This window comes from Equus asinus, chromosome 2, assembly GCF_041296235.1.
Source record: "Equus asinus isolate D_3611 breed Donkey chromosome 2, EquAss-T2T_v2, whole genome shotgun sequence".
NCBI lineage: Eukaryota > Metazoa > Chordata > Mammalia > Perissodactyla > Equidae > Equus > Equus asinus.
Genome location: NC_091791.1, coordinates 140939552 through 140967260, shown reverse-complemented (window position 1 = coordinate 140967260; position 27709 = coordinate 140939552). Strand labels below are relative to the sequence as shown.

General features: G+C 43.6%; 1 protein-coding gene across 6 annotated transcripts in view; it reads left to right on the top strand.

Annotated features, from left to right (window-relative positions):
* CGNL1 (cingulin like 1) overlaps positions 1 to 27709 on the top strand; it is a 152963-nt gene that overhangs the window by 60407 nt on the left and 64847 nt on the right. For all 6 annotated transcript variants that reach the window (XM_070500868.1, XM_070500876.1, XM_070500886.1 and 3 more), the window contains 4 exons: positions 1355 to 1456; positions 2009 to 2157; positions 3825 to 3960; positions 13307 to 13519. In XM_070500868.1, the coding sequence (XP_070356969.1) occupies positions 1355 to 1456; positions 2009 to 2157; positions 3825 to 3960; positions 13307 to 13519 (600 nt within the window). The remainder of the gene's footprint in view (positions 1 to 1354; positions 1457 to 2008; positions 2158 to 3824; positions 3961 to 13306; positions 13520 to 27709) is intronic.

Genomic DNA, 27709 nt, shown 5'->3' with positions numbered 1-27709 from the left:
TCTATTGCCAATTTTCTTTTCTTTTTTTTTTCTTCTTTGCCCCAAAGCCCCCCAGTACATAGTTGTATATTCTAGTTCTAGGTCCTTCTGGCTCTGCTATGTGGGATGCCGCCTCAGCATGGCTTGATAAATGGTGCTAGGTCTGCGCCCAGGATCCGAACCGGTGAAACCCTGGGCTGCCCAAGTGGAGTGTGTGAACTTAACCACTCGGCCACGGGGCTGGCCCCTTTGCATTGTTTTATTGGGGTATAACTTACATACAGAAAACTGCACAAATCTTAACTGTATAGTTCATTGAATTTTAACATGCTTATGCATCCATGCAAACATACCCAGATCAAGATGCAGAACCCTCTCATTACTCTAGAAGGCTTCCTTGTACTCCTTCCCAATCAATTACACCCACCCCCCCCCAGGAGGTAATCATATTCTGACTTGTATAACATAAATTAGTTTTATCTTTCTTGAATTTTATATAAATAAAATTTTACAATATTTACTCTTGTATGTCTAGGTTCATTTCCTCAGTGTTACGTCAGTGAGATTCATTACTGTTGAATGTATCAGTAGCTCCTTTTTATTGATACATAGCTTTCCATTGTTTCAATATACCATAGTATACACCCTTGATGGACATTTCCAGTTTTTGGCTATTGTGAATAAAGCTTCTGTGAACATTGTTGTACATGTTTTGATGGTAAATACACTCACTCATTTCTCTTGGGGGTAAACCTATGTGTAAAATTGCTGGGTCATGAAGTAGGCATATGTTTAGCTTTTAAATACTGCCAAATGATTTTACAGAGTGGTTGAAACAGTTTATGCTCCCACCAGTATATGCCAGTTCCATTAGTTATATCCTCTCTAAAACCTAGACTCTCTGTTCTATTCCGTTAGTCTACTGGTCTCTTCTTGTGCTGATACCATACAGTTTTAATTACCATAACTGTATAGCAAGCCTTGAAATCTTGTAATGTGTGTCCTCCAACTATATTCTTCTTTGAGATTGTCTTGTTCATTTTAGGTCTTTTGCCTTTCCATGTAATCTTTAGAATCAGTGGTCAATTTCAACCAAAAGAAAAGTTTTAGTCATATTGGACTCGTGTTGAGATACCTGCTGAAATAATTCCTGTGACTGCGATAAATGCCGTAAAGTTCAGTTCCCTGGAGTCCCGAGGGGGCCAGCGTGACTAACTCTGCCTGTGAAGTCAGGGAAGGCTCTCTGTAGGGGTTTACATTTGAATTGGGTCTTCAGATGTCTAGTGTTACTACTCTGATTACATTTTGGGGGAAAGAGAATGAGCATAAAGCATCTTGAAAATTTAAATTAGGATGTCTTTGCAATTAATTGTAGGCTTCTAATTCTTCATCTGAAGTCAAAGATCTATTGGAACAGAAAAACAAGTTGACCACAGAAGTGTCTGAACTTCAGAGACAGCTTCAACTAGAAGTCAAGGTATCTGATTTTTCGATTATATTATTTTTTTTATTTCTGTCTTGATTAATAAAGAATATCTTAAGCACCTTGGGATGCCTAAGTGAAGTGAAAGCCAGTTTTTTTCCCCACAAGAAACATTCTTCTCGTCACTGAGTAAATTCCTGTATATTTGGCTCCTGATATCCAAAGAACTTTTTTTTTCTTTTTTTTTTTTTTTAAATAACCAAAGCATATAGCGACTGTCTCTTTGGACGGAGTAAAAGAAACCTTGTTGGATTCAGGCAGGCCAATAGGAAACTAAATGTGTATGAAACATCTGAACTAAGTAATAAAAATAGCAGAATGAGGTTTAGCTGTGTTTGTGTTTCTCTTTTAGACGTATTACAATTCATTAAATATTTAATATTCTTTCTAGTTACAAACTTTTATGCCTTAATTATGTAGTTTGATTAAGTTATTTAATAATAGAAGTGTGAAGGCATGGAGTCCATCAGAGTTTAGAAGTAGGCTTCTGTGGGTTCACATTGATGTACAGTGGAGGTACTTTAAAATCACACTTATTCATATTAGAATCAACAGAACATCAAAGAAGAGAGAGAGAGAATGAAAGCAAATCTGGAAGAGCTCCAGAGCCAGCACGACACTAAGGTGCAAGAGAACTCAGTGCTGCAGCAGCGACTGGAAGAAAGCGAAGGAGAGCTCCGGAAAAACCTGGAGGAGTAAGTTCTGGGCCAAGAGTCTTGCATCCGAGGTAGCCAGAACCTTCGTGTCCATTTAATATGATTCAGCCTTCCAAATATTTATAGGAACTGCTGGTCCTTTCTCTTCTCCCTCTTAACCTTGTAAAATTGTGAAACTGGTGACGTGTAGACCGGTAGGCAGGAAGGTTAATAATTTTAAAATTCTTTGTATACCTTCAAGCATGTCTTGTAAAGTTTCAGCCCTTAGAGTGGATCTCATAAGAGATAAGCGAGAAGCAGGAGTACCAAGTAGTCATATCTAAAGACAGATTTTAAAGAACCTGGGCCCAGCCTACAGAAAGCACGTTATCATGTGACCCCCATAACCTCCCAGCTTGTGAATTTTGTCTTGAGTGGTGCTGGTCTCTGTGACCAGTGCTTATCCTTTTTTTGAGTCTGCAGAGAAGGAAAGTCAAGCCCAAGATGGCCCTGTCATTGTGTTCTATTAAAATCTGTGACAGGGGCAGGCCCAGTGGTGTGGCGGTTAAGTGCACACGTCCCGCTTCGGCGGCCCGGGGTTTTCTGGTTTGGATCCTGGGTGCGGACATGGTACCACTTGGCACGCCATGCTGTGGTAGGCGTCCCACATATAAAGTAGAGGAAGATGGGCATGGATGTTACCTGAGGGCCAGTCTTCCTCAGCAAAAAGAGGAAGATTGGCAGTAGTTAGCTCAGGGCTAATCTTCCTCAAAAATAAATAAATAAATAAATAAATAAAGTTAAAAAAAAAAATCTGTGACAAAAGGATCTGAAACTAAGGTCTGAAAATGTACATTGCTACGAAGCCCTGTGGATATGATGGAAGCCTTAAATGAAAGGTTAAGCAGGAGTGAAATCTAGAGGGAAATTCAAGAAAAACAAGACATTATGTAATAAAAGCATTTGATTGCCTTTGCAATTTTGATGGTGTAGTGTTTCTAGAGGTTAATTTCGGAAAAGAAGTTGCTAAGAAAAAAATCAGAAAATTTAGGGTAAATTAAAGACTTTACAAAATAAAAAGGTAGAATAGTTGTGAGTTTGGTTTAGAGCAGAAGTTGGCAAACTTGTTCTGTCTGATGGTAAATACTTTAGGGTTTGTGGGCCAATGTGGTCTTTATCAGGACCACTGAATTCTGCCATTGTATGTTGCAAACGACCATAAGCAATACGTAAATGAGTAAGTATGTCTGTGTTCCAATAAAACTTTATTTACAAAGCAGACAGGGGGCCAGATCGGTCCATGGGCCATAATTTGCTGACTCTCCTGGTCTAGAGTCCTGAGGGGGTGGGAGGTGGGGAGTAGAGTGGCTTTAGTGAAAATTTTTATCAAAAATGTTATGTTCTTTTTGTTAATTCTTTATCTTCTATGTCTAAATTCTGGTACCCTATGGTCTCCTTTTGGGGAAAAAATGTCACTGTATAACCTTTCCCATTACACTGGTTTGAGTTCTCACTTGTCTTCTTGTTGGGCAAGTTAGACTGTAGACATGAGTTCTTACCTCGTGCCTTTTCTGGTTTGTCATTCCGTGTTCAGTGCAGGACAGAGAATGAGAGGCTTGTTGGGGCCTCAGATGACTCTGCTTGACCATCTGAAGGTCTGAAATCAGACTGGATGAAAATAAGCAGAGCCCAGGAGAGTCTCTCTGATGAGCTTCCTTCCCTGCCAGGCTGTTCCAGGTGAAGATGGAACGGGAACAGCACCAGACTGAGATCAGAGATCTCCAGGACCAGCTCTCAGAAATGCATGATGAATTGGACAGTGCTAAACGATCCGAGGACAGGGAGAAGGGAGTTCTGATTGAGGTAAGAGGCTGTGGGGTTGGCGCCAAGAGAGGCCCCATCTGCCTGGAGAGGATGGGATGGTGCTGGGGTGTGTGTGGCGACTCAGTGCTAGAAGCCATGTTCTGTTTTATGCATTTGCTCCACCGGTGGTCCCTATGGCTAGATTATGTATGAGCATCATATATAATAGTTTTTAAACATTGTCTTAGGAAAATTTTCAACCATACAGAAAAACAGAAAGAAGAATACATTAATTCCCATAGAGCCCCCAACAAAATCCAACAGTTGTCAGCATTTTGCCATATTTACTCCATTTATTCATCTGTTCATCCATTCACCCTTCTATTTTTTCGTCCATCCATCTATTCTTCTTTGCTGAACCATTTCCAACCAAATTATAGATAACACCAAGCCTCACTCCTAAATTCTTCAGCATGCATCTTTGAAAAATTGGGGAATTTTCTTATAACCGCAATACTGTTTTTATACCTAAAAAATTAATAATTCCTATAATATATAATATAACAATAATTCTAGTACCTGGTCATTATTTAAAAGTTGCCAGTTGTCCCCCAAGTATATTTTATAGGTCCCCCCACCCCAGCCAGCCAGGATGCAATCGAGAATCTCACATTGCTTTCATTGCTGTCTCTCCGAGTTCATTTATCTTGGTATATGGCCCTCCTCCATCCCCGACTTCGCTGTTCTTTTTCTCCTGTCCCATCTCTTCTGAAAAGACCAGACCAGTGCCCCACCTTCTGCATTATGGTGTCCATTAACTGGTGTCACTCTCCTCTGTATTTCTAGTAAATTTGAATAAAGATCTAAACACTAATAGATTCAGGTTAAACTTTGGGCAAAAATAATTTGTAATTAGTGCTATTTATGGAAAAACGTTTTAAAGACATTAATGCCCATGCAGCACTTAGCAAAGGTTAAGTTTTTAAGTTTTTGTTTGTTTAAAGCCACCATAAGACTATATGCTCCAGGAGGCAGGGCTGGTGATAGCTGCTTAGCATTTTATCTGCAGCCGTTGTCTGAGGGCCTGGGACAGATGGTTGCATGGATGCATTATGGATGGATGGATGAATGAATGAATGAATGAATGAATGAATGAATGTATTTGCAGTGTACACAGGCTGCCCCTCTGGCTTCTGCCCCATCAGTATATCCCCTGTTGAATATTTAGCTCTTATCAAGCTGAGTCGGTGGATAAGGTTGACGCTTTCCTCTGCTTAGCAATGTTCATCATTATGGGGTTTCCTAAAGGCAATTATTATCTCTTCCCTGAATTAGATTACTATCCTGTTGAGGGAGTAGATGCACACGATGAAATGATTAGAGAGCAAGAATAGGTTTCAAACGTCTGCATTTTTTGTTGGGAATTAGTATAATCGAGGGTCAGGAAAAGACAGAACTTTCATCCCTACCGCACCCATTTTAAGATGTTTTGATCCTGGCTATAACATTATCATTACCTGTATTTTTGGCATAGTTTTGAAATTTAGTTCCTTGTAAGCTTTGGTTTGTAGGCACAGCCCCATAAATAAATGATACAATTTAGAACAAAGCGAAAAAAAAAAACCACAAAGAAATGAAGGTACCTTCTTAGTATTTAATTTTCATATTCTACTGCTTTTCCCCCAAGGGCTTGGGTGTTGTCTTTGTCCCTTTCTTGGGGTTAAAAGCTGCTGGCCACAAGTCCCTGTAAGTCTCAGCTGTCCACTGTTTTCTCACCCCCTTCCTTGTTTGGTTTAGAAGTAATTCCCCAGGAGGGATCTCAGTTCCTGCCCTTAGAACTTAGCCTCTCTCTTCCCCATGACTTGGCAGGAACGGAGAGCAAAGCCCTTGTGGCCACAGCATAGGAGTTCTCAGGAATTCGTTTTTCACACGGGCGGAGGGGACTCGTGTCTCTTCTCCCACATGACCTTCTTTCTGTCTCTGTTTAGCCCTTTTCTCCTGGAAAGCCCTTGGACTTGTTCCTTACCACTTGGATTTTCTCTTTTTATCCAACGATTCCTTCAAACCACCACATTCATGGTAGTGTACTCCTTCTCATGGCTCTGCCTTCTTCTCAGGGCTCGGAGTTACAAAGATCAGGTACATTAGAATGGAGCTTTGAAAATATGTATATTATCACTAAAGTATTATTAAGACAACATAAAATGAAATTTTAAAGTGGAGGGTGGTGGAAACACACATATTTTCCTAACACGGTAACAATGATTTTTCTCTCTGCATTTTTTCTTTGCTTCCCTATCTACCTGTCTATAGTTTAGGGACAATTGTAGTGTCCCTACAGCTTTGATACCTGCTTTTAGAAGTTAATTTGGGCCGGCCCGGTGGCATAGTGGTTAAATTTGCATGCTTGCTTTCAGTGGCCTGGGGTTCACGGGTTTGAATCCCAGGCACAGACCTACACACCACTCATCAAACCATGCTGTGGTGGCGTCCCACGTACAAAATAGAGGCAGACTGGCATAGATGTTAGCTCAGGGACAATCTTCCTCGCCCCCCCAAAAAAAAATTGTCAGAAACATTTTTCCTTATTATACTCTATAGTCTTTATCTTTCATTTTTTAGAGAGATAAACCACAATATATTTAATTATCCTCCTATGTTTATTCTTTCTCGTTTTTTCAATTATGAAAAAGTGTGGTGCATGGTTTTTACATGTGTCCTTTTACTTCTTTAGAAAAATTTCCTAAGGATTAGTTCCCAGAAATGATGTCAGTGGACAGTTTTTGGCTTTCGATAAAAATGTAACTTCATAAGCAAATTTAAATAGAAGGTAAAACTTTGCCGTATTCTATGATTTCCCTGTGTGGCACTTCATTGAGTCTAAGAGGGAAAGATATTATCTTAGCTACTGGAACATCTCATAAATTGCTGGCTTTTCCCAATAACTGAAACTTATAATTGATACTTGCCCATTCCCCTTATGTCCTCTGTCCTTTTAGATTCTCTAGTTTAGCACATTTGACCTTGCTCTGTTTTTGTATCTCTCTCTTTTTCCTACTAGCCAGCTAATTCAAGAACATATCGTCTTTGCTTTTTCCCCTGTCTCGTGCCTAGCACAGTGCCACGCAACAGAGCAAATGAATAAATAAATTTCAGTATTTAAATTACTTTTAAAATTTCACCAATTTAGAAAAAGATTAATTCTGACATGAGCTGTCTCTTCTTTGCCTCTTTAAACACAATATACTGAGCATATATGAACTGAACATAATTTAATTAAATAGTGTGTTGACTTATTCATGGCGGTAACTCAGATGAGGATCTGAGCCTCAGTTTTGGTGATGTGTTTTCAGGCAGAGGCTGATAAGGAGAGACACAGGAATGGGAAACGGCACATCTTTCCTTAAATGTTCCTGATGTTGCTGGCTTTCTGGTCATTTGCCTCATTGCTATAACAGGAACTATGTCATCCACGGCTGCTTTTCTGCAGAATGAGCTGGGGCACAGTTAGCTTCTCCATGCCAGAGTGGGTTTCTCACCCTCTGGAAAATCATTGTTTTTATCAGGTTCTTTTGACTTGTCAGCAACATTTAAAACATGATCTATGGTTTCTATATCACTAATAAAATAGACCCCATCTCCTTGTCACTTTCAATTTATTCTTCATATCTTAATAAAAAGTGGCCCAGGGGGCTCGGAAGACAGTTGTGGCCAAGTTTTCTTTGGCGTTCAGTTTAGAACAGACTCTTAATGAACATTAAACATTTCTGCTTTTGAGTGTTTGAAAAAGGTTGAAGGCCCTTTATTTTGTGAGGCCTGCACAGTGCACAAGATTTTTCATAAAATCTCTGTTAATACTTCACGTTTTGTTAAATAACATCAGGCCCCTATATGGAATCAGCAAAGTGACATTAAGAGAGAATAAAAAATTTTTTTTAAAAAAAGGAAGAAAGAAAGAAATAGTAGAAAATACCATGTTTTCTTAGGTTAAGCCATATAATTGACCAATAATAGGATGACTTCGTTATTCTTAAACAATTGATGGTTCTGAATTTTTTTTTTTAACTGAAGTTACAAAATGATTATAGAACAAGTTTTTGGCTTCTTTGTCCATAAATGCATTTCCCTGCCTTCTGGGGGAAATGGGTAAACGTGAGATGTGGCTCTTCATGCCGTGACAGTGGCATTTTCCAATTACCAACCATTGTCTTTGATGGGAGCCTGCAGGGCTGACGGATGGGCCTCACTCCAGCAGGGGCTGGTGGTGGTTTATTCCCGGCATTTACCACAATGCAAGTATTTAAATATCAGTAAAATATTACGTTTATGAAATTGTATTCATCTGAGGATAGACTGTGCTCAAAAATGAGGTCTCTAAAATAGTTTAAAAACTTCATTTGTAGCAATATTACTGAGCGTTAGACAAATTTTTATAAAAAACTAAAAAAAAAATCATATTTCTCACCAACTGTGTTACACTATCTAGGCTATCCTTCCGGGTAAAAAAAAAATTACGTAGTTCTTTGTCAGCTAAATTTTTACTATAAAACTTTTTATTTGTCCTTTCTGTGAGTGTGGGCCAGAGATAGGGACCCCGTCGAACTTCTTGGGAGGCATTTATGCAGAAGAGGGTCTGGGTTAGGATTTTTCTCATTTTGATGTGGGATACCTGTGAGTAGGTGATGTGTGAAATGAAGCTTTCTGTGGGCAAATAAATGACTGCTCTGGCCATTCTGGTGTGTCTGTCTCATTGCACCTGCCATCAGGATAGCCACTGGCTGCTGCTGATAATGGCCAGGTCTCAGAGCATCTTTCCTTTTTCTTTCAACTTTCCTTCTTTCTTGTCTTCAGATTCTGATCATGTTTCTGTGCTTTAGTTTGAAGAGGTGGACCTCCTTACAGGCGCTTCTGGCCAAACACAATGCTCTGTTCTGTTTGCATCTAGAGACTGAGCACGGTGTAATTGCTTGCTCCTCAGCCCCTCTCGAGTGTGTAGTTTTCTTGTCAGGGCTGCAGAAGCTGTACAATGAAGCGAAGGGGCATTGTATCCGATCTGGGTCTGAATCTTGGCTCCACCGCTTAGAAGCCATGCAATCTTAGGCGTGTTAGCATCTCAGAGCTCCAGTTTTTTTTTCGTTTATGAATGAGATTAATGATATTCATGTCCTTGGATTTTTAGCAGTGCTTAGCACAGTTCTTATTATGTAGTAAGTACCAAACACAGTCAACTTTTATAGCCTCCCTTGTCTCTCCCCACACATACATACACATTAGGTTTCTTTCTTCCGGCTGCTTTCATGTATGCAACTAGCCTGGATATGTATAGTTTTGAAGCGCTGATTCTGAATGGCCAAGATTTTCGCTTGTTTTCCTTGATTGAAGTCTACGGAGAGGCATGTTTATTTCTAATGGATATTTCCTTATATTTCGAGGTTGATGTATTTTTTTCTCTCTTCTTTGGCTTGATATAATTGGCCGTAAAGCCAGTGAGGTGATGAAGTGAAGTTTTTGAAATCTCCTGCGCCTTTGATCTCTACTCTGGAAAACTTCAAGTACTACTGGGTGATATGGTGAGGGGTAATCTGATTGGATTTGTGCAACACAGTTCACTTACGCAACAACCCCAGCCACAGATAACAGCACGTTGGTGTAGAATGGACCGTAAAACCTAGGTTCTTGACATGCATTGGCGGCAGTACACGAAAGACAACACAAAACACAGATATATCCTAGGAAAGATAAGTGTGGGAAGAGGAACTGCCTTATTGTCAAAACAATTGAGCAATGTGTGAGAGTAAGAACAGGAAACGGGTTATTAGAATCGCAGGGGCTGTTGTGAAGGGGCTGGCAGGGGCTCCAGGAAGACCTGCAGGAGTAGCCAGTAGCAACAGTGATGGGGGGATGGTTCTCTGATACTCCTTTTTTTCTTTTTAAAGATTGGCACCTGAGCTAACAACTGTTGCCAATCTTCTTCTTTTTTTTTCTTCTTCTTCTCCCCAAAGCCCCCCAGCACACAGTTGTATATTCTAGTTGTGAGTGCCTCTCTGGTTGTGCTATGTGGGATCCCGCCTCAGCACGGCCTGATGAGCAGTGCCATGTCCATGCCCAAGATCCAAACTGGCGAAACCCTGGGCCGCCAGAGCGAAGTGCGCAAACACGACCGCTTGGCCACGGGGCCTACCCCTGATACTCCTTAAGGAGGGGCTGGGCAGCAGCAACAGCAGGCTGCCCTGTCCCTGTGGACAAATACTGGGACGGGGTATACTTAAGATTTGGTTATGTGTTCTGTGTTTGGTGCTTTGGAAGAGCCAGAGTTGCCCTAGTTCCCTAGATGAAGCTCTTGACTTTTCATCAGAGCTTGTCAGTGCCTGCTAGCTAGATTTTTGAAGGACTAATCTTGGTGTATGCAATGCAGCCCTACCCTGAGATTGCACAGGTTCCCCTGGTTTAATGGATGTGCATGTCCTAGAGAAAAGGAAAGGATTCCATTTTCAGGTATATGTCTTAAATCATGAACAGTTTCATCCCCTCTCTAGTGACACACTTGTTAAATGGAGAGTAACTTACCATCTCTGAGGCCTCGAGTCCCCAGGTGGCAGCCATTCCTCCAGTTCTCCAGGAGCTCCAAGAGAACAGGTTGTGTATTTACTTGGAAGCTACCCGTGAGAGAATAGACTAGTTTAGAATTCTGAGCTCTCCAGACTCTCACTGTACTCCACGTTAATTTATTTATATCCAGAACAGATATGCTCCCAATATCATGAAAAATATAATAAAACAGATCTATATCCTTCTTTTAAGGAGCTAACAGTCTAGCAGGAGAGAGAATAAAATAATGTAAATACGTGGACTGCAATGTAAAAATAGTATTAAGTGCTGCAAAAAGTACAGCTGAAGTGAGATGGATATTCAAGAAGGGAATTTAAGGAAGACTTCTTGGAGGAGGGTGTTTAGTATCTGAGTCTTGAGAGATTTTCTGAAAGCAGAGAGAGGTGGGACTGAGAGGGAAGAAGGGCACTGCAGACAGAGGATGCTGTGTGGATGATGGCAGAGGCCACAGTAGATACTGGATTTGGGGAGCAGTTGAGTGGCTATTGTGAACCACCTGGGCAGGAGGTGATGTGAGCGTAAACCAAGGAGGTGAGGGAAAGGGTCAAAGATGTTATAGAACTATAACTAACTGGTTGTGAGAGACAAAGAGAGAGGTCACCTTTGCTGCCAAGTTCCTGAGCTTGTGAGCTTCTGAGCAGATGCTGCTGTTCACAAGAATAATGAACAGAGGAAGAGGAAAGGAAGGAGCATGATGAATTCACTGAAAAATATGAACCTACTGAATCTGGAATGCCCATGGGACATCCTGATGGATGTGTCTAGCAGGTCATTGAAAGAGCAGGTCTGAACTCAGATAAGGGTTGGAGGTAAAGGTTTGGGAGTTATTTAGGTAGAATGAATAGTTGGAAAAAAAGTAGATGAGCTTGCCAAAAAAGAATAAAGAATGCAAAGTTGCATTCTTGGGGATCATCTTAGCTTTTGGGAAGAGAGAGAAAAGCCAGAAAAGATTGTCATGGAAAAAGTGGCCTGAGGGAAGAGAACAGGAGAGTGTGGTGTCCTTGAACTTCAAGGCAAAGGAGAATTTTAAGGAGATAGGTGAGGAGATCAAAGAGGGGTCAACAGAGGTGAGGACTGAGAAGCAGTCATTGCATGTGGTCATTAGGAGGTCTCTGTGACCTTGGAGGGGCAGTCTTAGGAGAATAGGAACAAAAGCTATCTAGCAAGAGATTGAGGAGTGAATAGGTGGCCAAGAAGTAGAGGCAGCGAACAGAAATGATACTTTCAAAGAGTTTGGTGGTAAAGCTTGTCTCTTTTTTTTTTTTAATTAATGTTATGATAGATTACAACCTTGTGGGATTTCAGTTGTACATTTTTGTTAGTCATGTTGTGGGTACACCACTTCCCCCTTTGTGCCCTCCCCCCACCCCCCCTTTTCCCTGGTAACCACCGATCAGATCTCCTTGTCAATATACTAACTTCCACCTATGAGTGGAGTCATATAGAGTTCATCTTTCTCTGACTGGCTTATTTCGCTTAACATAATACCCTCGAGGTCCATCCACGTTGTTGTGAATAGGCCAATTTTGTCTTTTTTTATGGCTGAGTAGTATTCCATTGTGTATATATACCACATCTTCTTTATCCAATCATCAGTTTCTGGGCATGTAGGTTGGTTCCACGTCTTGGCTATTGTAAATAATGCTGCGATGAACATAGGGGTGCAACGGACTCTTGAGATTTCTGATTTCACGTTCTTAGGATAGATACCCAGTAATGGGATGGCTGGGTCATAGGGTATTTCTATTTTTAACTTTTTGAGAAATCTCCATACTGTTTTCTCATACACTGTTGGTGGGAATGCAAACTGGTACAGCCACTGTGGAAAGCTTGTCTCTTTTTTTGCCCTTGACTCAGCATTCTTGTGCCCTGAGTGAAAGAAGATAGATTCAAGGAAATGGAAAAGAACAAAATGTCAGAGAAAATAAAGATAACTGATAGAGAAAAGACTTGGAGCAGGCTGGCAAGGGACGGCTCATTGTCTGTGATGTGGTTTCGGGTGGGGAGAAGGCCTGGAGTGCAGAGAAGAGCCAGGGTGGAGAGGAAGCTGAGGCAGTCATGCCCAAGTCCCAGCCAAGCGTGAGGGAAGGGCGCCTGCAGGAGAGGGCGAGTCCCGAGCTTGAGGAGAGCTGAGCAGGTTTCGGACGAGGATGGCGGAGTAAAAAGAATCCTGAGCTTTTGGCAGGACATACTTGGGTTTAGGTAATGCGATTTGTAGTGGAACTTGTTGCCCCAGTTTTGTGACTTTCCTTATGAACTCTTGGCAGTTAAGAAGGAGAAAATGTGAATATTATGCCCTGCTCAGATGGACAAGTGCGATAGAAAGAGAATAGGACAGAGTCATCCCGAGTACTAGGATCATGGGTTAAGGGTTTGACCACATGCAGGGTTCCAGGGGCGTGTGAAGTACGCAAGGCCAGCAAGTGGGCATGTCCCTCATGACGCAGCAGCACGTAAAGGCCAAGAGCAAGGGCAACAGACCTTTGCACAGAAATGAAATGAGATGGAAAAACCAGCCATGTCTCCTCAAAGCAATGAAAGTTACATCAATTTCCCTTTTCTCCCTCAAATTAAATCAAATCTCAGAAGAGCTAAGGCAGACAAATCAAGGGGAATGACGGCCTCTGAGGAGTGAAAGGGGAGAGGAAGAGATCGTCTAAGTGGGGAGCAGTGTGAGGAAGGAGAGAGTGGGGAGGGTGGGTGAGAGCAGGGCCGTGTGTCTGGGTGGCCACGCTGGAGAGGAGGTGAGGGCTGCTGTCGGACCCTCATCTTCCCTGTCCACGTTTCCTTTCTCTAGGAACTCTTACAGGCCAAACAGGATCTTCAGGATCTGCTCATTGCCAAAGAGGAGCAGGAAGACCTCTTGAGAAAGAGGGAGCGTGAACTCACTGCCCTGAAGGGAGCCCTGAAAGAAGAGGTTTCCAGCCACGACCAGGAGATGGACAAACTGAAGGAGCAGTATGACGCCGAGCTGCAGGCCCTGAGGGAGAGTGTGGAGGAAGCAACTAAGGTGAGTCAACCGAACTGGCCAGTCAGACCGTAGAGGGCCTTGGGATGGGGCAGGAGCATCTGGCTGGGGAACAGATGGCAGGATAGGACCACCTCTCCCACACCGCTGCCAGTTGTTTCTCTTCTTTTCCTTACAGAGTCCAACTCGGTTTCATCAGATCATTGACAAAGAGTTTGTTCACAAGGAATAAGTTCAACAGTTCTGCAGTTGACCATTTTAAGTCTATAAACTGAAAAATTGTTAAGGACATTAGTTAAATGTTATTGCGTTGTATGGCGTTGTATGGCTTTGCTAACGGGTTAGGATTGCAGACAGGACCCAAATTTCTGGACTCCTTCACCCTTGCCCTAGCTTATTCTTTCTGACTTGTGAAGCCTTTTGTTAGACAATTCAGGTTCTTTTCTCAGCAAAGTTACAAGAGGGTTAATTGGCTGACTTGCCCAAACTCTTGCAAGATAATTTTTCTCTTAATTGGATTCTTGGCTCAGATGAAGAGATTCTAAATTCTGTGGAAGTCTTTTGGTGTGGGCTTCCTGTTGGCTGTTGAAGAAGAGAAAAGCAATGTTTTGAAGGGGGAAATGCTTTGAAATATCATGCCATCTTTAGGGAAAGAGGGGAATTACAAAGTATAAATTTTTTGGAGTCTCTGCAATATATAGGTTAAAGATGATAAAGAAAGAAATCTTGCTATTATTCGTTTATTCTGTGATGATGACAGTGACAGCTCAGAGCTAGTGCCCTCTCTCTCTTAAGCTCCATCATGATTCACTGATTTTCAATTATGGCATGGTAATTGCAAATGACAAGAAGTGAAAGATGGGTTTGTTTGTTATAACAATAAAAAGTCTGGGAAATAGTCTGTTTGGGGTTATTATAACTGAGACAGTGGAAAAAAAATCCCTTTGTTGATTCGCCTATCTTAGCTTTTTTTGAGGTTTGGTTTAGTTTAAGGGAGAAAAGCGAAACGTTTGATTTTCACTGTTTTGGGGAGACATGTCTGTTTTTTCCGTCTCATTTCCTTTTTTTGTCCTTGCTATTGGCCTTTTGTGCTGTTGCATCATCATGTACCTGCCAGTAGACTATGGAGTAAAATGATTCTTCTCTGGACCCATCGTGTCTTTATCGCCTTCAGACCTTGAATCAAAGCTCGAGTTAACATGGTATGGACATCGAAGGGTAGTCGAGGATCGTGTTTAGGCATGTTTATAGTGATTTGACAATAAGCAAAATTAAGCTAGTACCACACGTGAGACTTAAATAACTCTCTTGGCTCCCCGTTGCCCCACGCTTAAGGTTAACATTGTTAGCATGCTAGGCAGTAGACCCCCTTTTCTGCCTAACCCTGTGCCCAGAAAACTCCACGTTTTTTTAGTCCTCTTACCTCTTTTCACATGTAGAGTGACTTCTTTCCACTTTTCTACATGACCAACCTCTTCTCATCCTTCAAGACCCTCCCCAGATATCCTCTCCTCTGTGAAGGTGCCCTAGCTAGGTACCTCCACTTCCCTTGGTGGAATTAGTCGCATCCTCCTTAAGGTTTCTGTTGCACCCTGCTTGTTTCCCTGCTGTAGTTCATATCGTACCATGTTGTAATTTATCATCCCATCTGCCAACTCCAGTCAACTCTGAGCTTCTTAACCACAAGGGCCAGTTTTGTCCCTTTTCTTTTCCTGGAGTGGGTGTGGCTAACTCAAGTACCTTGAGGGCCAGTCAGGGACATAAATGAGTGAAGTTCTGGCTGTTGTTGAGGTGGCAGTAGGGCATGGTGGGGACTGCGGCAAGCTGGAAAGTGTGTCCTTTGCTGCAGGGTCAGTTGCATCTCTTTTGTAGCTGAAAGTTGCCAGTGAAGGAATGCTGACCCCTGTTGCTAGAGCTCTCAATTTTTTTTTTTTTGAGGAAGATTAGCCCTGAGCTAACTACTGCCAATCCTCCTCTTTTTTCTGAGGAATGCTGGCCCTGAGCTCACATCCGTGCCCATCTTCCTCTACTTTATATGTGGGACGCCTACCACGGCATGGCGGGCCATGCAGTGCCATGTCTGCACCCGGGATCCAAACTGGCAAACCCGAGGCCACCGAGAAGCGGAATGTGTGAACTTAACCACTGTGCCACCAGGCCAGCTCCTGAGCTCTCAATTTTTAGAGAAGCCAGATATATGGATGTTGCCGTGAGATCTCCTGACTTTTAAGCATTGCTTGAAATTAAAAAAAAAAAAAAAAATCACATAGACCAAACGCGACCCATCTGCACTCGACAATGTGTGATCTTTGTCCCCTAAGCTTAGCTTAGCACAGTGCCTGGCACACAGTCACACCTGTGCAGTGTCTGATGCATGGAAGTAAGTGGAGGACAGATTCCCTCCCCACTGGATTGTCAGTCCCTGCTGTGCGGTTCTTAGTGGATTTTCTCCGATGGTGATGGGGAAGTCTTTTAGGAAACTCTGCTATTATTCTGTGAATTTCTGTGCTTTACTTTTGAGTTCCCCTGCAGTTTCTTCAAGGGGATCATGATTGTGTTTTTGCACTTTGTTAGCTTTTGCTTCTGAAAGTGAATGCTGAACAAATGTGATAGAATCAGATTTAATGGAAAAAATTCTGTCAGTGTAGCAGATGGATGCTGCCGTTGTGTTACATCATTTACAGGTTGGTATTATTTAATAGAATTTTAAGACTAGTCTATTAAGCACTGGAGGAGACTGAATTAAATATAATTTTTTAATTCGGTTCAAAGTGTTTCTTAAATTTATGCACTAGCCTTTAGTCTGTTCCTGTCCCAGGAAAGGACCCACCCACCCACCACTGTGGCTAAAAGCTGACATTTCTCAAAGGAACTACATTGCATTCAAAAGTTCATTTCCTTGGTGAGTCTTAGAAGGCAGTCCAACCTCCTGTCATCAGTCTTTCTAATTTTTGCCACTGCCCCAGGGCCAAAAACCCCTAAAGTGCTATTTTCTCATTGTCAAATAACAAATATTTCACCCTGGCCTGCGCTTGAGTACTAAAAGTTTTCAATTTCTAAAACATTTGGTAAAAACTGTCAAAGTATATTAAGAGCAGTTTACAGGAATTCCAAACACTTACGCTGTAAAAGTGGTGTTTATAGACCCAAACAGCCATACCTTTTTAAGAACAGATAGCTCGACAGATGAGAATTCCCGAACACCTTGGTTATGTGGGGTTTCCTCGAGCTCAGGGCGGACTGCACCTCTCCCACCAAGCAGGCGTGGGTTGGGGGGTTGGGTGAGCTCCTTCTTCCCTTCCCGTAGAGAAATGGATCTTCCCAGTCTGTCAGAAAGGGGAGTCTATCTATCAAACATTCTTTTGAAAGGACTGTGAAATACTTTGACACCTTATTTCATACATACTTTTTTCTGTGTCACATCCTTTTATACTCTTTCTAGTTTTGAAAAGGAAATGTCTTTCTCCTTGGGTTGGTGGCAGAGGCTGGAATCCTTGTGAAGAAATGGACAGTCAATGGTGATGTGAGTGACCGCTGTCTGGGTGTGAATGAGGAGCGCCCACGGCTGTTAGCTTCTCTTTCTCATCCCTACCGCTTCCTGTCGCCAACTCTTATGCAAAAGAGAAGTGCAGACACTCTACTGTTTTCAGATTTCTCAGAGAGTAGGCTCAGCTCACATTCCAGGTCCTCTAGGAACATTCCTAGTTCCCTTTTAAACCTTACAGTTTCCAGGGACCTGGTATATTGGAAATGTTGTTTTTGGTTTCCCTTCCCTGTCATACTAAGGACTGTTGTCATTTTCCACTCATCATCCTCAATGGCCCTTAGTACGTATTCAGTAAAGCTTTGTGGATCAGAGAGATGAAGAGACAAAGGGGAGATGCCCTTTGAGTCCCAACAATCCCAAGACCAGGCGTTAGACTGTTTTGGGGCCTCATTTATGAATTAAATTTTTTTCTCATGAAATTAACAAATCTTGTGTTGGGAGCAGTAGCATAGTATTTATGTTAATCTTGGAAGGACTAATTTTGTGTCTAAAAGTTGCAGGTATTTTGAGGATGATAAAAGAGCCACTTTTATTTTTGTATTGGGTGATATGACTTCTGGACCATTAGGTGTTTTCGGAGTGCCCAACGTATAACAGTTAGGCAACAAATATGTCTTAAATGGATGGGTGAGGGAGAAGAGGAGGGAGGATGAAGATGTGTGAGATACTCTTGCCATCCTTCACTTCTCCATTTGTATTGTTTTTAAATACAGCATTTATTGGGGCCAGCCCTGTGGCTGAGTGGTTAAGTTCGCACGCTCTGCTTCTGCAGCCCGGGGTTTCACCGGTTGGAATCCTGGGCCCAGACATGGCGCCTCTCCTCGGGTCATGCTGAGGCAGCATCCCACATGCCACAACTAGAAGGACCCACAACTAACATATGCAACTATGTCCTGGGGAGCTTTGGGGAGAAAAAGAAAAAAAAATAAATAAATACAGCATTTATTAATTTACTTACTGAATAATTGCCAAGCGCAATTGTCAAGTGCAAGGTATTGTGCTCAGTTCTGTGAGTGTTATGAAGATCAGTCAGATAGAATGTATCTTCCAGACGATTGAAGGGGAAATGAGTAGCGCTCAAGCTGATTACAGTTTGTTGTTGTTAGTGCCACTGAGTTGATTCTGGCTCCTAGCAGCCCTGTGTACAGCAGAGCGGAACCCTGCCTGGGCTTTTTGCGCCATCCTTTCACCTTCCAGCACTGTATCAGCCAATGCTCCGCTGCTATTCGTAGGGTTTTCATGGCCATTTTTTCGTGGATGTGGGTGGTCGGGTCCTTCTTCCTAGTCTGTCTTAGTCTGGAAGTTCTACTGAAACCTGTCCACCGTGAGTGACCCTGCTGGTATTTGAAATACCAAGGGCATAGCTTTCAGCATCACAGCACCACACAGCCTCCAAAGTATGACAACTGACACACGGGTGGTGTGGTTTCCTGACCAGGAAACAAACCTGGGCCACAGGGGTGAGAGCATGGGCTCTTAATCTCTATACCACAGGGCTGACTGATTACAGGGCAGGACAGAGTAAATGCCTCAGGTGCAGTGGAGATAAAGTGCTGTAGGAGATGCTTGTGTTTGGGAGGGGGGGCTGGTGGCAATCAGGAAAGGTTTCATGGAGGGGGCAGTATTTAGGTTGGGCTGTGAAAGGTGAGTGGTATTTGGACATGTGAGCATGGAGGCTGAGGACGTTTTAGGTACAAGCAACACTTTGTAGGTGGGAAAGTGAGATGTGTGTCTGGGCTGGAACCTTGTGGAGCAATAGAAGTTAAATGCTACAGAGTAAAAGAGACTTTTAAGAGGCAGGGACCCAAATGCAATGGATGGACCTTGTTTGGGTCCCAGTGCAAACAAACAAATTATAAAAAACAAAAAAATATTTGAAATCATGGGGACATTTAAACACTGTCTATTAAAGGGTATTAAGAAATAATGTAAACAGATTTTTTAGGAGTGATAATAGTATTATTGTTTTAAAGGGTCTTTATCATTTAAAGAAGCGAACTGAGGGATTTGTGGGTGAGACTATAGGCTATCTGGGATTTGCTTTAAAATAATCAACTTTGGGGAGAGAGTGGGCGGGGGCGTAGATGAAACAAGGTTAGCTATATGTTGATAAGTGTTAAAGCTGGATGATGGGTAAGTAAAAGTTAATTATACTCTTCTCTTTATTTTTGCTGATGTTTGTTTGAAATTTTTTTATAATAAAAAGGTTTTTTTGGGGGCCAGCCAGGTGGTGCAACGGTTAACTGCACACATTCTGCTTTGGCAGCCCAGGGTTTGGCGGTTCGGATCTTGGGTGTGGACATGGCACCGCTTGGCAAGCCGTGCTGTGGTAGGCATCCCACATATAAAGTAGAGGGACATGGGCATGGATGTGAGCTCAGGGCCAGTCTTCCTCAGCAAAAAGAGGAGGATTGGCAGCGGATTTTAGCTCAGGGCTAATCTTCCTCAAAAAAAAAAATAGATAAAAAGGTTTTTTTTTTAAGAACAAGACAAAGAGGTTTAAGATAGAAAAGGTGGAGTGAGATTGTGAAGACTGTGTGAATACCATAATGCTGTGACAGAAGAGTGGTTTTTTGATTGGCGAGAGAGCATTTATGTTTTTTATTAGGGACCTGGTAGGGACGTATCTTTGTAGTGGTGTGACCTGGAGGGAGGAGAGGTTAGAAATTGTAAGAATGGTTCAAAATAAGGAGTGAGGAGGATTGAGCCTCAGGTGGGGCTGAGGAGAGGCAGGACAGACAGGAGAGACCCCACCGGGAGCGTGATGGTGATGGGGTGAGGGGGCGAGAGGAGGCAAAACCAAGCCCAAGGCATTGCCTCTGGGTGGCTGGAAGGGGGCCTTGCTGGGAGTGGGAAGGTTCCAGTGGGGCCTCTGGGGGCAGGTGGTTAGCGAGAGGGTGGGCGGCCCTGTCATTGGGTGGGGTGATGAGCAAGTCCACGAGGGTGGCGAGACACTGCTGGGGGACTGTGACAAGACAGAAGAAAAAGGGGGCTTCGGATAGAAGAGGAGGACACGGATGCAGAGCCCTAAAGAGAAGCAGACAGGTCCAGTAATAGGAAAGCAAGGGGAAGAGTATTGTGTTTGCCCTAGTTAATGATATTCTTGGGAAACTTCTATAAGTAGCCTGCTTTTGCATTATGTGTTTATATGCTGGGTCTCTGACCTTTTATATTGTTCTCCTCCTAGTGTAAATTCTTTCTAATGTTACCCATGTTTTATATTCTATAACCTTTATAGAAATTTTATTCAGGGGCCGGCCCCATGGCTGAGTGGTTAAGTTCATGCACTCCGCTTCGCGAGCCCAGGGTTTCGCCAGTTCGAATCCTGGGCACCGACATGGCACCGCTCATCAGGCCATGCTGAGGCGGCGTCCCACATGCCACAAGTAGAAGGACCTACAACTAAAATATACAACTATGTGCCGGGGGGCTTTGGGGAGAAAAAGGAAAAATAAAATCTTAAAAAAAAAAAAGTAATTTTATTCAAATTCAATAATATTGAAACTTTTTTCCCTCCAAAGCTGTCCTCAAATTATGGCTCTGTGTTTGTGTTTTACCCAACAATTTAGAAGTGTCACTCAGTCTTATAAAAATGAATATGTGCTTTGGTGCCCCTTTCCCACATCACTTCTAGACTTTTCCTTCCCTCTTTCCTACCAATCTGTGAACGGTTTCTTTCAAAGCATAAGGTCAACAGAGGGTCAGATGGTAGAAGCAGTGCTAATCTCAGGATCAATGGAGCTGCCTCACTTAAGACAGGGCTAATTCAGTGTAAAATCTCATTTCTGTCTTATCAGAGGGCACCGGGTTAGCAAGGGAAACTGTAGAAAACCCTTGTTTCTTCAGCTTTTTAACTTCAAATAATCAACTTACTCCTAATGACAACTGTTGAGAGCGAGCTGGAGAAGAGTAGAGTTTGCAATCAGGTGCCCAGGTAAAGGAAAAGATGTCTTTTCCGCAGACTCAAGAGTGCCTAGAGTGGCACAGAACTTTCTATCAGCAAAAGTAAGACGGGAAAAATTCAAGGTTAAAAATGGTTTCCTTCCTTTCATCTTTTTCTCTCTGTTTTTTTTTGCCTCCCAGACATACTGTTTTAATAATTACACCTTTTAATATTTGCATCACTCTTCTGTCTCTGTGTTGATTAGAAAGCAGCTAAATAAGAGGCCTGGTGTGACGTCCTAGGATTCCTTTTGAGCCCTCCATCAAAGCCCTAGTCACGCCCCCTCCCTGCTGTGACTCTGATCCACATGGGTCCTGATGAGCCTCTTAGGGGGCCTTGGTGACCCATAAACAGGACATCCCTGCACTTCACTCTGGTGTCTTTTTTTGCTGAGGAAGACTAGCCCTGAGCTAACATCTGTTGCCAATCTTCCTCTTTTTCCTTGAGGAAGATTAGCCCTGAGCTAACATCTGTGCCAGTCTTCTATTTTGTATGTGGGTTGGCTCCACAGCATGGCTGACAAGTGTTGTAGGTCTGCGCCCGGGATCTGAACCTATGAACCTGGGCCACTGAAGGGGGGAGTGTGCTGAACTTAACCACTAGGTCACAGTGCTGGCCCCGACTCCTAGTGTCTTAATCGAGCTGCCAAAGTCAGTTGCTGTGGGTTGGGGAGGACAGAGTAAGAGTTGTAGATGTGCTGATTCATTTTCATCAGATGTTCGAGCGTGTTTCACCAGGGCCCATCTCTGAGGATACAAAGGCAGGCAACCCGTGGTCTCAGGGTTACAGTCTCTTGGGGAGAAAGATGTGCAGATAAAAAGACGATGAGTTATGGGTGGTATGCTTGAGGCGTGTGCAGGGTAGGAAGTCCTTACCGCTCTAGATGGTAAAATTTGGGAGAGAAATAGCGCATCCGTCCTGTGACTTGAAACCCTGTGTCTTTTATGTACTAACTACTTGAGAATTAGAAATGAAAAAGATGCTTCCTTTCCCCAGGACCCCTCTAGGAGTTTCTGGATGTTAGCGGACCTGGAACCTGTTGCCTTTCACCCAACTCCTTTTAGTAAACTCAGAGGTAACAGTTAGAATTGCTGGAAAGTTAAAGTTGTCTAAATGCCAGACAGAGAAGGAATGCTGACCTGGGGGATGAGTTAAAATAGATTTCACTTATTAAAAAATCAGTGAGATCCCAGTTGCAGTTAAGATTTCCGGAAGGTAGGACCTCATCAAATGAAATAGTTACATGGGGGCCTTCTGCCTTTCCTGGTTGGGGTGACAGCATTAAAGGGGCTCTCGTTTGGGGTCTGCTGGCCTGACGTTAGGTGCGTGGCTTTAGCTGCTGCTGTCCTGTGGAGAGCGTGTTGGCCTCAGCATCACAGTGCAGGAGAAAGAGCTAGTGGTGGGCGGCGTTAGAAGCTTCCTCATGCAGGTACAGGCGGGACATTTGGCAGTTTTCACCGACAGTACCTTGAGGCCTCCTGAGTGCGATTAAGGAGGAGGGTGTTTTCCCACAGCTCCAGTGGGAGGAGTGGAGCAGGGCACTCAGATGCACAGAGCACAGATGACCCAGAAAACCACAGCCAATTCACATGCAGTGTGAAGAGAAAGTGTGGAAACTTAATTGGGTAGAGAAACGGGGTAAAAACCCTGCTCCCTGCCTCCATGCGGCCTGGTCTACAAGGCTTGCTGTCTGTGCCTTCCTGACTCAGGCTTTAAGCTGCTGGGGGGAGGGAGGAGAGCTCTTCCGGTTTCCCGCCTGTACTGAGGAGTGACCGGGGAGGAGGCGTAAATAGCTCAGGAGACTTGACGTTAATTAGTCAGCGTCGCCTCCTAACCTTCAGGAATGGATTGTTGGTACAGTTTTTGGAATCTCCATTCAGTAACTAGTTCATTCATAGTCACTAATTAATTAAGCGAATGTCTGTCGGGCATTTCATTTATGCCAGGCACTGTGCTAGGTTGTGGGAACAAGATGGACAAAAAGCGTGAGGCAGACATTTTCAGTTAATCGCTTGTGTAAATGTGAAATTCTGTTGTGATAAGTGCTTTGAGAGGGAAGGAAGGAGGGGAAGCTTCCTCGAGGAAGATGAGGATGGAGATCTGAAGGATGAATAGGAATTAACCAGATTTTTGAAAGACCTCCCAGAATGTTCCAGGCAGAGGAAACAGCCTGTGCAAAGGGCTATGGCAGGAGGGAGCTTGGTCTACTCAAAGTGTTGCATGAAGGCCAGTGAGCTGGGCTGTGAAAGGCAGTGGAAGGTCTGGTGTGAGAGGAAAGTAGGGACCAGCTCATGCACGCCTGTGCGGCACATCTTAAGGATTTTGTTCTTTTTCCTAAGAGCAATGGAAATCATGAAAGACTCTTAAACAGAGTGTGTGTATGTGTATGTGTGTGTGTTTGTGTGTGTGACACAAGCAGATTCCTTCTGTGAAAAGGAGTCTGCTCTGGTCTTTACAAGAGAGATGGAATCCCCCGGGATGGTTTCTTCATGCTGCCACTTAGAATGGCGGCACGGGCTCTCTGAGGTCTCTTCAGTGATGCAGTTCCACTTTTAATGGAATTATTGCCTGTCCCTCTCTCTGGTGTAGGGCAGAACAGGAAGAGAGCAGGGTTATCAAGGGCCCCTTTTGTTTGTGAGGTTTGGTCTTTGCCAAGTGCTGGTTGCCTGAATCTGTAAACTGTGTCCCTGAGCAAGTGGATGAGGGTGGATAGGAATCATGGATGACGGAAAAGTTTGGTATGTTGTGGGGAGGTTTGTAGGGAGAAAGTTTTCACTTGTTTCTTGTCTAATAAGGCTGTTATCATATCTCAGTGCTGGAGATACCTTTAAACATTTATAGAAGTAGAGACAACAACCTAGTGGAGTGCTTACCTATCTCCCCAAATGGAATGAATGTTCTGAGATTTCTGAACCATCCACGGACACTACCCACAGCCCAAGACTGTGAGCAAGGCAGGAGTGGTGGCCACTCACTGAGGACCAGTATCTAGATGCATTGCTGGGTGTGGACGTGGTTAACCCACAGAACTGGGCAGTGTAATGAGAGCGGCTGTTTTAAACAACAAGGACAATGTAGCCACTATAATATTGCAAATAGTTGAATCTTTAACAGTCGAAAGGAAAAATGCTTTAATTTGGTCAGAAATCCTGCTCAATCTGTATTATATTTTCTCTAATCCTCTATACTCTCTCTGATCCTCTAAACTCTGCCTGATTAATATTTTTTCTAAAATCTTGCCAAGATCATTAAGTAGATTTCTACTTGGTGGAAAAATTTGGCACTATTATTTGATCACTTTAAGCAGAAAATGGAACTTGTCATAAGCTCTAAATCCATTAGATAAGAAGCAGTGTGGAAACAGAAATATCTACAATGTCAAAGCACATCAAGATATGTAAGGTAGTATTGTGGCCAGCCTCTGACGTGGCCCTCAGGGATCTGTGCTTCCTAATACTCTTGTTCCTTTGCAGTCGTTTCCCATGTTGAATAGGGCTGATTTGTGTGACCAGTAGGAAATGGTGGAGTGTGCCTTCCAAGGCTGGGTCATAAAAGACATTGTGGCTTCCTCCTCCTTCCTCTTGGATTGCTTGCTCTGGGGGAAGGCAGCTGCCATGTTGTGAGGGTCCTCAAGCAGCCTGTGGGAAGTCCCATGTGGTGAGATCCTGAGGCCTCCCATCAACAACCATGTGAGTGCACCATCTTGGAAGTGGATCCTCCAGCCCCACTCGTGCCTTCAGATGACTGCAGCCTTTGCCAACATCTTGACTATGATCTCATCAGAGACTCTGAGCCAGAACTACCCAACTAAGTCACTTCTGGATTCTTTACCTTCAGAAACTCTGTGAGATAAGACATGGTTACTGTTATTTCAGGCTGCTGAGTTTGGGGGCAATTTGTTATGCAGCAGTAGATAACTAATACAGCATTTTGACAAAGCCATCTCTTTTATGCCCCATTTCCTGATAGCTGTCAACTCCGGCAGAACCACAGCATCCTTCCACAACTTGGTCTAGTCCTTGTATTGCTGGACTATGCCTGTAATTGATAATGCCATTCTCCCCATCTTGAAGGAGGGACCATCTTATCCTTTGTATCTCCAGCACTTTGCAGAGTGCTCAGTAAGCATTCTCCGTTGGCATGAATCAGAATCTGCAAAGGTGAAAAGAATGCTACCGTAGTTTAAGGAGAGGTCAGGGTTCTACATCTGGCTTTGCTGTTGACTTTAAAGAAGTCTCCTGGTCCTTCCCTTTTTTATCCCCTTTGTTGTAAATGAACGCTATTCATATTATCAAAATCAAACCAAAAATGAATACATATATGCTTGTGCATGTATAGACTGTCTCAGGAAGGATACAAAGTGATAAATAGTGATTGCCTTTGGGGACAAGCAGGGGGATGGGGTGAGAGGAAAACTTCGTAAAAACAGTATATAGTACCTTTTATACCATTCAGATTTATTCCTAGTACAATGAAGCGGGAGTACTGATCTGTGCCTCCCTAGGCAGGCCAAGAGGAGGCCTGAGTTTAGTAACGCATATTGTCTTTTAGTCACTGGGGGCCCCTATCTCTGCTTTGGCCTTCACCTGCCGTCTGCTGCCCAGGTCTGTGGCTTCTGTGTCCACAGCATTACTTCTCTCCTCGGATCTCCTTTCCCACAGCCACTGCCCTGGTTCAGGTCTCGTTATCTTCAGCCTGGATGATTTCAGCAGCCCTCTCCCCATTTTGCCCTCCTGATTTGGCCCCTTCAGACTACACTCACCCTGCTGCAGCTTGGCCGCCCTATCGCCTGCCCCGTCCCCCCTCACAAGGCCCTCATGGCTTCCGTCCAGTTAGAATCCTGCACGGCTGTCTCTTACCTGCCTTTTCAACCCTGCTCCTCACTGATGTCCGTGATGAGCCCAGCGCCAGCCACGCCAAGGAATTCCCTGTTCCCTACACAGAAATGTGCGCTTGTGTCACCTCTGGGCCTTTTCTTTGCCATCCCCTCCAATCTGGAATCCAGTGTGGTGCAGTAGACAGAGACTTGCCATCAGAAGATGTGGGCCTTGTCTCCACTGCTTACTGGCAGGGAGATCCTTTTTTGGGGTACTGTATTGTATTTTGTGGAGTAGTATCACATGATGTTTTAAAAAATTCAATTTCCATCCATCAATTGCCCAAATAGCCCCAATTCTCTCTCTTCATCCCAATCCCTGCAACCCTCTTGTGTGTTGTTTGGGAGATAATCTGTGTCGGTGGTCCTCAGCTGGAAGTGATTCTGTACCACTCACACTGGGAGACATTGGGCAATGTCTGGGGACATTTGTGGCTGTCACAACTCGGGGAATGCTACTGGCATCTAGTGGGTGGGGGTCAAGGATGCTGCTAAACATCCTATAATGCACCAGGCCGTCCCCACCCCCCACAATGTGTTGCTGTTGAGAAACTGGCGTCTATATATCCAAGTGTGTGTATATATTTGTGTGTGTGTGTGGTATGCATATATATTCTTACTTTTCTTTTTATACAAATGATTGCTCTGTGACTTTAACCATAGTTGGTGAGCAATAGACTGAATGACTGAGTACTTTTGGCAAACCACATCTGTGACCCTCAGAATCCTCTTCTCTCAGTTGGGGAAATAATACTGACAGTGCCTGTCTCCCAGGGTTGTACCTATTCTAGCTTCAGTCTGTTTTTTCTGACTTGCTCTCCTGTGTCCTTCTCCTGGACTTCTCCCTAAGTCCCCTTGGCCATACCCCTGCCTTCCTTCCTCTGTCTCTCTGCTCATATTAGCTGTCAATCTCTAACATCTTTCACCACCCTCTGTGCCTCGGTCTCTGCCAGTTAAAACCCTGCCTCTCGTTCAGGGCTGAGCTCAGGTGCCCTCTTCTTCTTGTGGTCCAGCAGCTGCTGTCCTTTCTCTTCGAGATCCCCTGAGCCTTCTGCCTGTCCTGTAGCATTTATTATATTTTCCTTTGCCTGTAGTTGTTTTTTCACTCAGCACACGGAGAGTCATGTGACGCCTGGGGCGCAGGAGTGGACAAGATGGTCTCTCCTCTCAGTTCTCCCACTGCCTACAGGCAGACAGGAAAGTTGGTGCTGCCGATTCGGGATGCTGAGTGATGACATCCAGGTCTGGAAAGGCTTTTATACAGCAAGGAAAGCAGAAATACAAAAAGGGATGACTTTGCGCCGTGTAGGCAGGCCAGGCCAGGTTCCTAAGAGGGAATGAGGCTAGGATTGCGTCTTGGGAGCAGTGAGAGTTAGTGAGGTGACTCAGGGCCGGGGAAGAGCATTCCAGCTGGAGGGAACGTCATAAGCCAGAGCATGGGACATTTGGATTGTTCTCTTCTGAGATTTTAGTGGTAAGCATTTCCTTATTCATTTTTGTACCATCCATAGTCTGACCCTGGGCAGTTAATAGATTTGTTTGTGTGTTCATGTACTTATTCATTCAAGAGGTGTTTTTGAGTGCTGGCTCTATTTGAGGTGCCGAACTGGTAGAAGTGGATTTAGATGTGTTGTTGGAAGCAGACGGATTGCAGTAGAAATCAGGAGAACAGTAGGTGGCCTCTGCAGCGAGCAGATGTGGTTTAGTGGGTTTTGAGCTACAGATTAAGTTATGTTCATGGTGACCACTTGTTAGGACTCTGGAAATGTGTGTAAGAACAAGTCAGAGGCAGATGTAATGGACACCCCTCCGCCCAGTGATCTCTGGGAACAGAACTTGCTTGAGCCACCTTTATTGAGTTGGTTT